At 41.9% G+C, this 12929-nt stretch overlaps 1 protein-coding gene across 1 annotated transcript; it reads right to left on the bottom strand.

Moving 5' to 3' along the window:
• Positions 1-5537: 5537 nt before the first annotated feature.
• LOC134214405 (uncharacterized) lies at positions 5538-7383 on the bottom strand. The gene has a single exon (XM_062693784.1). It carries the CDS (start codon positions 7368-7370, stop codon positions 5664-5666), a length of 1707 nt encoding a protein of 568 aa, XP_062549768.1. The 5' UTR covers positions 7371-7383; the 3' UTR covers positions 5538-5663.
• Positions 7384-12929: the final 5546 nt, after the last annotated feature.

The following is a 12929-nucleotide window of genomic DNA, read 5'->3' as shown; positions in this document are numbered from 1 at the left end:
GTATCTTTCGATGGATAATACGGCCAATACCCAAGATACAATCACTGTGCTGCAGTGGAGCTGTCATAGTCTGAAAAATAAATAAGCCGTGTTCAAGTTTTTAATTCGCAATTCCGATTGCGATATATTTGCACTCTGTGAAACATGGCTTTCTTCTCAAGATGAAATCAACTTCCACGATTTTAACATTATTCGCCAAGATCGGGATGATCATTATGGTGGCGTTCTTTTGGGGATCAAAAAATGCTACTCCTTCTACAGAATTCCCATTTCGACTGTTCCCGGTTTAGAAATCGTCGCATGCCAAGTAAATGTGAAGAATAAAGATCTTTGCATAGCTTCAGTGTACATTCCTCCAAATGCCTCTATTAATCGTCGACATTTTTGGAGCGCAGCCTCCCTTCTATCATCTCCAGTATTGATATTGGGTGATATGAACGCACATGGTATTGGATGGGGCGAAACGTATGACGATTATAGAGCGCCTATTTTCTATGATTTGTGTGACGATTTCAATTTGAATATTTTGAACACTGGTGAAGTAACTCGAATAGGACCAAATGGTCAACAAAGCCGTATTGATCTGTCTTTATGTTCAAATTCACTATCATTAGATTGCACGTGGAAGGTAATTCAAGATCCCCATGGTAGTGATCATATGCCGATAGTTACCACAATTAAAAGTAGCTATCAACAATCTGAGCCAGTTAATGTTCCTTTCGACCTCACGAAAAACATTGACTGGCCAAAGTTTGCATCGGCGGTAAAAATTGGTATTGAATCAACTGATACTCTTCCACCTTTGGATGAATATCGATTCCTTATTGAGTTGATTCAAAAAAGCGCACTAGAAGCTCTGAAACGACGCGTTCCAAGTACATCTGTCATCAGAAGACCAGCCACTCCTGGATGGGATGATGAATGTACTAAGTTGTATTCTGAGAAATCTGATGCCTTCAAGGCCTTTCGTAAACACGGAAGGTCAGAGCTATTTGAAGAGTATTTGAGGCTCGAAAGAAGACTCAAAAATCTTCTCAAGGCAAAAAACGTAGCTACTGGCGACGTTTTGTCGAGGGACTATCACGAGAAACCTCAATGACAACACTTTGGAAAACGGATCGCAACATGCGGAACCGCATTTCCACCAATGAGAGTGAAGAATACTCCAATCGATGGATATTCAACTTCGCAAAAAAGGTCTGCCCAGATTCTGTACCAGCAGAACCGCTATTTCGAGAATCAGTCACTGAACCCGGTTCTTTGGGTGGACCATTCACAATGCTGGAACTTTCTATGTCTCTTCTTTCATCGAATAACTCTGCTCCGGGATGCGATAACATCATATTCAATCTTCTTAAAAACCTCCCAGATATCGCAAAAAGACGATTACTGGACCTGTACAACTGTTTCATGGAGTACAACATTGTGCCACCTGAATGGCGACAGGTCAAAGTAATAGCTATTCAAAAGCCTGGGAAACCACCGTCTAATCACAATTCATACCGACCGATTGCCATGCTATCATGCATGAGAAAGTTATTGGAAAAAATGAACTTTTCAAGAGTCGACCATTGGGTCGAAGAAAATGCATTGCTTTCAAATACTCAGTTTGGATTTCGAAAAGGTAAAGGAACAAACGATTGTCTAGCGTTGCTCTCTTCAGATATACAGCTGGCCTTTGCGCACAAGGAGCAATTGGCTTCAGTATTCTTGGACATTAAGGGCGCTTTTGATTCAGTTTCCATAGAAGTACTGTCAGGCAATCTGCACAGTAGTGGATTACCCGTTATTTTGAATAATTTCTTGTACAATTTGTTGTCAGAAAAACAAATGAACTTCACACTCGGCACTCTGACAACTTTCAGAAATAGCTACATGGGCCTTCCCCAAGGATCATGTTTAAGTCCCTTGCTTTATAATTTCTATGTTAAAGATATTTACAATTGTTTGGAAGGACAATGCACGCTCAGACAACTTGCAGATGATGCCGTGGTCTCTCTAAGAGGTCCATGTGCAGCTGTCTTGCAAGGACCATTGCAAAGTACCTTAGATAATCTGACTGTTTGGGCCAGACATTTAGGGATCGAGTTTTCACCGCAAAAAACTCAGTTGGTTGTGTTTACTAGGAAGCGGTACCCAGCTCAACTGAAACTAAAACTGTTGAATGATGACATCAACCAATCTTTATCTTCTAAATACCTTGGGGTCGTGTTTGATTCTAAATGTACTTGGAAACTCCATTTTGAGTATTTGATACAAAAATGCCGGAAAAGGATCAATTTTCTACGTTCTATCTCCGGAACATGGTGGGGTGCTCACCCGGAAGACCTCATCAAACTCTATAGAATGACTATTCTCTCTGTTTTAGAGTATGGCTCTTTCCGCTTCCTCTCAGCAGTTGATTGCCACCTGATCAAATTGGAACGAATTCAGTATCGTTGTTTGCGTATTGTTATAATCCACCTCGAGTTCACTTCACCAACGACAGTTCCTCAATTGAATACGATCTGTCTATGAAATACGCTATTCAAGGAATACCAGATCATCTTCGACAAATATCTATTCCCTCCCTTTTTTCAGAAAAATATGAACATGTCAATTGCATCAACAGATATTTCACTGATGGTTCTCGAATAAACGGATCCACTGGCTTCGGTGTTTTCAATGTAATTTCAACCACCTTCCGAAAACTTCAGGAACCGTGTTCGGTTTATGTTGCTGAGCTGGCAGCAATTTACTTCGCTTTGGGGATAATTTCCAATCAGCCCGTAGACCATTATTTCATCTTCTCGGATAGTCTTAGTTCTATCGAGGCACTCCGGTCGATGAAACTTGTTAAGCACGCATCTTACTTTCTTACAAACATAAGAGAGCAGATACTTGTTTTGGTCGAAAGATCATTCAAGATTACCTTTGTTTGGGTCCCATCGCACTGCTCAATCTACGGCAATGAGAAGGCAGACTCGCTAGCAAAGGTGGGCGCACAGGAAGGTGAAGTTTATGATAGACAATACTCGAGCAACGAGTTTTTCCCATTAGTCCGTCAGAGTACTCTTCAAAGTTGGCAAAGAAATTGGACACACAACGAACTTGGACGGTGGCTATTTTCCATAGTTCCAAAAGTTTCTAGGCGAGCGTGGTTCAGAGGTGAGGACTTAAGTCGAGGCTACATTCGCGTGATGTCGAGGCTTATGTCTAATCACTGTTCACTAAACGCACATCTGTACAGAATGAACCTTGTCGATAGCAACTTATGTAGGTGCGGAGCCGATTATGATGACATCGATCGCGTAGCTTGGTCCTGCTCGGAAAATGACGCCTCCAGAGAGCAATTATTGGATACCCTTGTGGCCCGAGGTAAACAACCCTTCAGGGAAGTTCGAGGTGTTTTGGGAGATCGTGATGTTGTCTATATGCAGGCCATTTATAGTTTTCTTTGTGCTTCTGACATCAAAATCTAACATTTTGTTTTTTTTTTCTTTCTTTAACGTTTTTTTTGGTCTGTCTCTGCCTTTTTGTTTCGTAGAGCTCCATAGCTCTTGCCATCCGGAAGATGCTCCCGGTCGAACCATTCCTCGAGCACGACGACACGCCACATCGTCACTGACGCCAAATGCCCGGATGAGAAGCTGAAATTCTGATCCCAAATCCTAAGCCCCGTCCATCCTTAAACATTGTAAACTAACCTCGAGTCACCACGAGTACGCTAGCTTCTACCCTCCTTCTTACTAACCGTATAATAAAATGATATTGATTGTATATATCATAAAGAACAATGGCTCCGTAAATCGTTATACACGCCAGAGCCTACCAAATAAACGAAATTGGAAAAAAAATATTATTTGCTCTTCGTAAATTAGGTTGGACAACATCCCCACTTCCATCATATGAGGCCCGCTGCAAGCTTATAAACATTCAAGCTTTGAAAGAACGTCGTCAAATGGCAATGGTTTCTTTTGCTAATGAAATAATTTCGCAGCCTATTCATTCAACAAATATTTTAACGAAATAAAATTTCTACATACCATCTCGACAACTGTGCCATCGACAAATATTTTCAACAAATAACTGTCGCATAAACAATGCCAAATTTGGACTGCTCAGTCAGATGTTATGCCATCTATAATAGACCTCTTCATGTTTTCAAAATGTATCAAAAATTCAACCGGTCAGCCCAGAATCACAAAAAAATAAGTCTTAAATAAGTCTCCTGTCAAATTTTCAGCTAATTCGGATAAAATTTCGAGGTGGCTCAAATGGATTCAGTGTTTTTGGACTATTTTCAATTTTGGAAAAAATCTAACAAGAGATATAAACGTCGAAAACTATCGAAACAACCTCTATACGGAAGCTTTTGGTGTGCTCTACAAGTCTTGTGAACATTGCGATTCGTTCTTTTCACGTTTTGTACATGTTAAAGTGATTCAAGCTTTTAAGTGCATAAAAAAAACTGTCTCCCCCAAAAGTCGTTGTTCTACAAAATTCTTGAGTTTATTACAAATGATTATTAATTTATCATATTATTATTTTTCTTTCTTCCCTGAAAATTGAATAATATAATTCATTATGTGCGATTTACCGTTAAATTCTTAAAAATCAGAAGCTGAACATTTGTCATAATTTTGCACGCTGAGATTTCTTCAAACAAGTTGTTTAACCAAAGAAGCTTCGATTTCACTTGTTACTACGATGCACTCAATGTTAAAAGCATGCAGACATACGATGAAATTAACAAAATTTGGAAGTCGTTTGTTGTAAGCATCAAATATCATATGATTTAATTTATGTTTTGTTCGAACAACTTGCTTGAAGAAATCCTAACGTGCAAATTTATGACAAATGTTCAGCTTTTGATTTTTAAGAATTTAACGGTAAATCGCACATAGGCAATTATATAACTCAAAATTTCAGGAAAAAAAGAGGAATAATTATATAATAAATTAACAATCATTTATCATAAACTGAAGAATTTTGTAGTACAACGACTTTTGAGCGAAACAGTATTTTTATGCACTTAAAAGATTAAAAATCACTTTAACATGGACAAAACGCGAACGGAACGAATCGCAATGTTAACAAGACTTGTAAAACACATCAAAAGCTTCCGTATAGATGTTGTTGCGATAGTTTTCGACGTTCATGTCTCTTGTTAGATTTTTTCCAAAATTAAAAATAGCCCAAAACCACTAAATCGACTTGAGCCACCTCGAAATTTTATCCGAATTAGCTGAAAATTTGACAGGAGACTTATATTAGCATAAGAATTGTGATTCTGGGCTGACTGTTTGAATTTGTGATACATTTTGAAAACATGAAGAGGTCTAATCTATAATCAACACTGCCGAACCGTAGACTCAACAATGTCTCGGCAGAATTTAAAACAAATATTTTCTAATAATCTGAAACCTACATATCTTAACATTCCATTGCAAAATTATATACCACTTAACCAATCTATATTTATTTTTGTACATTATAATAACGTATTAAGAAATAAGAAAACATAACATGGCTATTGTAAATGTACTAGTCTACGTTTGTTGACGAAATAAATAAACTAAACTAAACTATATTGCTTTAATGTTGAAGAATTTCGCTAAAAAGATAGTTTTGGCTCGGACGAATCTTTATAAATTATTTACCATCTGTTACTTGATATGTTCCTAGGAAGCGCATTTTAGATTCCATCCAATGGTATCGACAGCTGTGGATCGTTTCAATCCAGGAACGCCATACCTTCCCACTACGACATGCGGCATAAAATTAATATCCATCACAAGCAAATGATCCACCTCCGTTTTCTTCGTTTTGTAGTTACTGAACTCGGACTCAATTTTGATCGTATCATTCTCATAATTTGCCTCCAATATCCACTCGTCGCTACTGGAAGGTTTCCTATCAGGTTTGTTCGCTTGTGGAGTTCCAACATAGCTGTGCCAAATGTTATCCACTATTGCTTGGTTCACGTTTGCAAGTGCGATTCCTGATGGATTTACAATTCTCATCGATGCCTTGTCGTTGGAAGCTTCCAAACGGAATGTTGTACAACCATGCTCCGCAATCACCACACGATGAAAATCATCCAACTTGTCCTGATGAACCTCGAATTTATTCCCCGTCGCAACTATGCATTTGTTTGTTTTCTGATTGAAAATTTGGACCGTTTTTAAGCATGGGCGCAGTTGGGTGAGACTGTTCGGGAGTGAATTGAGCGTAATCTCAAATAGTTTGGGTATTTCCTCTGGGACATGTAGGTCGTACTTCATTTCACTCACCTCCAACGTAAGAAGGTCGAACATGATCGTTCCTAATGCATGATAAATTTTCCTGTCAATCAGTTCTTTGTAGGCAGCAACCTTATAATAATTGTTACACACAACAAGGAGCTTCAAAAAATGCCGTATGCATCCGAAGTCATAGGTGTCCCCTACCTTCGTACCGAAAGCTTTCATCTGACTCACAAATAGATGATCCAGTGCATTCTTGATTATGACACGGCTATCCGTTTTCTTTAAATCCTCTGACCACTTTTCGAAAACATTTGCGGATTTCTCCGCCAGCTTCGCCAGTAGATCATACATTTCTATTTTCCTTTCATCTGTGATATTGGATCCTTCTTTTAACGTTGCATTCATCCTCAGCACAAATGCCTCCAACAATACAGAATCTTCTCCATCCAAACGTTTGTTCGTTTCAGCGAACTTGAAAATTACTTTGTATGCTTCACCCCTATCGTCCAGATCCGGAATCGACGAACAAAAATCCAATATCGGCATTATATTGGAATTATTTCCATTCAGTTGTTGCTGCACGATTTCCATCAAATATGTTGAGGCCATTTCCTTCACCTTGGCTTTTGCTTTACTCATCTGATTCGAATTAAGATAAGTCATACACAAGTCCCGTTTGACTTTTTCAAAATCGTCTTTGATGCCCTTAAGCTTGGTATGCAATGTGCCGACCTCTTCGTCCAGCACTTTGATATCCTCCTTAAGCTTCGCGATGGCGGCGCTCGCTTTCGCCGTGGAATGCTGTTGCAGTTCCAGTAGTTCATCATTTAGTGTCTTGAGCTGCTTTTCGTAGTCTGTCGCCATTTGTTTGTACTCTTCCACTTTGACGTAGCCCTTGTTCATCAGCTTGTATCGCTGGGTCAACCGGCGAAGTTGTACATGGATCCCGTTCAGTAGGTTGGTGCATTCTTCATGATCACTCGCGAACTGGTCCTCCGAATAGATGGGCATCTCCATGTGTCTGAGCACGTTGTCGATTTTGGACAGCTCCGATTCGGGAATGTTGCAGTTTTCTTCGGAGAAGATAGAAGCTTCTAGAAGGATGAAGACTGCATGATAAACAAGAGCTTTGACTTTCATCGTTGCACTGTGGGTGGTCATCTTAAATTGACAGATGTGATTTTTATCCGCTCGCAGATGTAGCACATGTGCTCTTTACTCAAGTTATTTGAACATAAAGTGCAAACATGTTTGCTTGGTCAAGTGTCCTGACTAAGTCAAATAAACTGTAATACATAAGTAGATGTTTCTGATCTCTATATGTAGCTTTTAAAAAATACATAAATAAGGGAAAAAAAGAATTTCAAATCTTGACTATTTAATGCACTTTCGTCAAGTTGTTTTCGGCTTTCGACTTTCGGCTAAGGCAATACTTCGCTATTCGTAAAGACATTTTTTTACTGTTTCCAATGTCGAATACATCAGTTGATTGAGATAATTTGAATAAAGAGTGTAATACTCGGTTTAAATTTCAATATCATTTACGCTCATTCGGGAAAAAAGTCTAAAATGTAATAAATTCAATGAAATACGATCGCTGAAACCCATAACCGCCAATTTGCACTGGGTTTTCCCACATCTTTTCTCCTTAAGCATCATTTCCATAACTGTGAACCGATGCTAAGAAACTAAGCAAAATATTCCGCTCGGAAGCAGTTCGAAGATATGTTGATGGCAGGCAAACCTGGGGAACCCATTTCACTGGAAATTATTACCTTGCCTATATCAACTGCTATTACATACAAATTGGTGGGTACTGCTCTTCCACTAGGCGCAGAGACGTGACTGGAAATTCCGTTCGCACCACCCACCTCCGCCGCACTGTGCATTGAAATTGGAACCCTTTCGGCGCGCTCGGAATCAACGTCAACGAAGGATCAGTACCCATAAATGCTGTTTGCTCTCAAACCAAATGACTCGACAGGTGCTGCGTGCGGAAGCTGCGGATGGTGGTGCGTAGCTCGAATTTAATTAAATCTTCGTAATTTTTTCCCCCTTCCCCGCGCACAACCGATAGGACGATAGCACAGAAAGGAAGGTGGGTCAGTGCGGTATGTTTACTCGGTGTTGTTTCTTGATCGTGCAAGCTGGAAAGAACCCGCCCGGAACAGCTTGAAATGGGCGTAATTTGAGTCACATTCATTATATTTTAATTATAATGTGAACTTCTGAGCTCCGGGATTAAATTGGAACAATTTTCTATAATTATCAGATGGGTGAGAGGCGTGTGTTGCGTACTCGGCAGGTTCGACTCGGTTGACATTTATTGCTCATCTTCATGGCTCGGGTAGAACACGTGTGCCATTAACGATTTCGCTAGAAGTGGGAATATTTACGACCTACTCAGTAATTGGAATTCTTACTGAAATTTTATCGGATAACGACTGCAGCGATATTGTGGTCACCGAGAAAAAATAATATGAGGTACAGGTCTTATCTTGACGTGTTAGCGGAAATTGAAAAGCAAGAAGTATGACACAATCGGAAATGCCAGGTTTGGACAAGCACGTTGCCACAAAACAGAGAGGAAACCCTGATAGCGATTTATAATTTCATAGGAGCTGAATCGAATCCAAGGAAAAATAAAAACGACATTGACATTTCAATGAATTCTTTACTATTCTGCTAATCAATCGAATTCCATTTTTGGGTTTGAATAATTGAATGTGTTGAATAGTAATGTTTTTACATTCCCACAGAATAACCAACACTTGTCATTCATAGTTTTTAAACAATTGGTTTACACCTACCTGAAAAACATAATACAGTCGTACGCATGTTAAGCCGGGAATGGAATGATAAACCCGAAAATCACTCTCGGTTTTCGGGAGCCTCCTCGCAATAATGTAAAAATTGTAAATGTCACTTATGAGCGCAGTTGCATGATTACAACGCCACCTAGAGGTAAAAAAGTGGAAAGTATGCATCCGCTGTGGTATGACAATTATGACAAGCTGTGGAGTCGCCTACACTAGATGAGGTTTAAAAAGCTATTAAAGAGCTGAACAATAATAAGGGTGTGGGGAAAGACCGGTTCCCGGCTGAACTTCTCAAACATGGCAGTGAGCAGCTTTATGAAGTTCTGCACCATATTATGTCGAAAATATGGGAAGAAAAGGAATTGCCTGCTAGCTAGCTGAACGGCCTCATTTGCCCTCTCTTTAAGAAAGGGCACAGACTGGAGTACACTAATTACTGAGGAATAACCCTCCTTATTACGGACTTCGTAACCAGCTTAAGTCCCGTAGTCTGCAAACGAAAACAAAACTCGGACTGTATACTACTCTGATTCTTCCGGTGCCTTCATATGGCCATGAAACATGGACGTTAAAGGAAGCTGATCGGAGAGCTTTCAGAGTGTTTGAGCGTAAGGTGCTGCGGACAATGCTCGGCGGTAAACAGGAGAACGGTCGCCTCGCCCGAGTGTCCGGTGTGCGCATGTTTAGAGGAAACGGCGGAGCACGTGTTGTTCGTGTGCCCACGTTTCCGCACAATGCGTGACCTGGACACTACCCCGGACAACCTAGTCCGGAGGATGTGTAAAGATGAAGTTGGCTGGAACGCCGTTTTATCGGCTATCGTCCAAATCGTCTCGGAGCTACACAGAAGGTGGCGCGCAGAGAAGTCAATTCGGGTTGCACGCGGCATCATCATTCTTGATACCAGTCGTGCAGAGGGAAGCAGGCGCGAAGTCAACCCTTCCCACCTCCCGAGGACATAGGGCGTGGTAAGGCCACCTGGGAAGCCAACAATGCGCTGGCACGATACTGTGGTAAACGCGGCCGGACTAGTATCCTAAAAGGATGCCAGTCCGCGATGGGTGTGATATAAATTAAACTGAACTCGTCTAAGGTTCTTCTACGACTGCTGTTGCTGACTTGCTCAAACTCAAGAGTACGATTTCTTACCCTCAAGTAGATAACAATCGTTCTCTTTGCTTTCTCATTTCCATGTTTCTTAGCACGCAGGACCAACTGCCTGCCGTTGGCGCGACAATGCTTAAGATGTAATAAAAAGTTATTACATCCTCGAAAAGAAACATGGAAATAATCTATTTAGGCAGACAGACATGTGGTGATGCTCAAACAAGTCCTTCCAGCTCACCACAATACCATGGTGTTCTTCTAAAAAAGCGAGTCACGATGTTCGATGCTGCAAGGACACGCAGCTAACCTCGAGGGTGCGTTTTGTACTGCCCCCCCCCCTCCCCCCTTTGAAGCATTACTTTCTGGTTGTACCGAAGGGACGATGGGCTTGGTGGCAATGGAAACGGTTTAGCGGGTTGGGGGTGTAGTCCTGCCTCCCTTGTTTGGTGTTGGAGGTTGTCCCTAACCCCGCACTTCCTAGACAACCTAGGATGTCTGTTGAGCAGATTCCCCCTCCATTGCTTAGGAAGAAGAAAAAAATACGCACACATGGCTAAAATGATTAGTACGTTAGCAAGGATCATGCCGAACGTCGGCGGTCCGAAAGGCAGCAGTAGGCGCCTTCTTGCGAAAGTATTATCCTCGATACTAAGGTACGGAGTTCCAGCCTGGGTGCTGCGCTCAAGACGAAACGTAACCGGAGGAAGCTGAATATCGTGTTTCGTCTAATAGCCATCCGAGTCGCGAGTGCGTACCGAACTATTTCTTCAGAGGCAGTTTACGTTATCGCAGCAGCCTGGTGAGGTGAACTTTTACCTTACACAGTTCTTGTCCGGACACGGTTGTTTCCGCCAATATTTGCACCGGTGTGGCCATGCGTCATCGCCATTCTGCCCGGCGTGTATCAACGTAGAGGAGACACCAGAGCACGTGATATTCGACTGCCCGAGGTTTGCCGAGGCACGTAGGAGTATGCCTGCCATAAGGGCGGACAACATCGCACATCCAGCACAGTGAGCAGTGTTTGGTCTCGAGTCGTCGGGGCGCCATCGAACCGGAAGTTTTCTGCCAAACGGAATCGTCGGACCGACCTCGGCACTCGAACCGCCAACATGCTGAAGAAAAAAGAAGGAGACACCGGAACACGTGTTTTTCGACTGTCCTCGATTCAGGACAGAGCGAAGTGTGATCTCAGCGGGCAGCGCTAGTAATATAAACCCCGAGAACATCGTGCAAGAAATGTGCAAGAACGAGAATACGTGGAACGAAATAGGCAGAGCGGTAACGCAGATCATGATGTCGCTGCAGCGAAAATGGCGTGAAGACCAGAGGGCATCTGGAAGCGATCATAATAGCACGGTCGGTTACGGGGAAGCTTCCGCCGTCGGGGAACTTCATGTTGGGGTAGGATAGATCCGCCGCCGGGTAAACTGAGTAAACCGCGATCGAGCTGGCAGCTTAATGGCTCAAGAATACAGAAGATTGGTTTCGAAGAGTTTCCGCCGCAGGGGAGTCGGAGTAGGCTAGATCCACTGTCGGGGACTAGGCCGAGTAGATCGTGACGCGTTATAGCACTGCACTGGTTTCGGGTCGTCGGAGCACTAGTGAACCGGACGCTATGCTCCACCCGGAATATCTGGACCGACTTCGGCACTCGGACCGGTCACTCGCTGAAGTAAGAAAGGGCTTCAGACCTGCGCCGATCTGGAAAACACCAGAAATGTTAAAAGTGGTAAAAGATATTCAACAAGTCTTACACGGAAGCGAGTCGTCGGTTCCGAGGGAAATTCCAACGCCGGGGAACTCCCTGTCGGAGTAGGATAGATCTGCCGCCGGGAATCATCTGAGTAGCCCGCGATTTAGCTGGCTCAACGAAAAAGTGCAGGAGAAAGTCAAGAAAATTATGCTGGGAGCTGAACGGCTCAATGTTAAGAAAAGTTTTGTTCAGGGGATTTTCCGCTACCGGGAAGCTTCTAGTCAGAGTAGGCTAGATCCACCGCCGGGGACTATGCCGAGTAGTGGCGCGTTGAATAATCGGTTTTGGGTAGTCAAACCGCCAGTGAACCGGACGCTATGCTATATAACTTATGATCCCATTGTCCGATTCGGTCAATTTTCAATAGGAAACAATGGGACAGGATGCTGCGTCGAATTGTTCACAGCATACGTCAAAGTTGATTCACCTCCTGTTTATTTATAGCATAAAAAAGCTGGATTCATGCAAAGATGATGTGTGTGTGAGTTTGTGTAGATGAGAATGTGTAGTTTGCCACATATAATATAGATTATTATGGCCACATCTCAGTAGCTCTGGATTTATATGCACCAATAAGGCCGTTACAAATATTGTTTTTAAATTATGCCCTACTGGTCTCCGAGAGGTCAAGAAGGAGAATGGTACAATGCAAAATAATATTAAAATGGAAAAAATCTATTAAATTCTTCGGATTTGTTAATGAATGTTTTGAAAATTTTCAAAATAGCACATTTTTTTTGGCGCCCCAACAAAAAAAAATTGTGCCAAAAAACCGAGATAGGTGAGAGACATAATTGTTTTTAAATATTTGTAACGGCCTAACTGTCACAAATAAGAAACAGGTTCTCGATACATATTCATGCAAAGGCAGGCATAGAAGAGCTATAAATTAGTGAGATGCTAATAGAACACTAATAATAAAAGCAAGCCAAGTTCCAATAGGAATGTGAAGGCCAACAAGCCCCGGTGCGATTACCGTAAGCAAATATACCACGTAATAACCCGTCAAGACTGAAA

This window comes from Armigeres subalbatus, chromosome 2 (genome assembly GCF_024139115.2).
Source record: "Armigeres subalbatus isolate Guangzhou_Male chromosome 2, GZ_Asu_2, whole genome shotgun sequence".
Classification (NCBI taxonomy): Eukaryota; Metazoa; Arthropoda; class Insecta; order Diptera; family Culicidae; genus Armigeres; species Armigeres subalbatus.
This window is presented reverse-complemented; position numbering and strand designations above follow the sequence as displayed.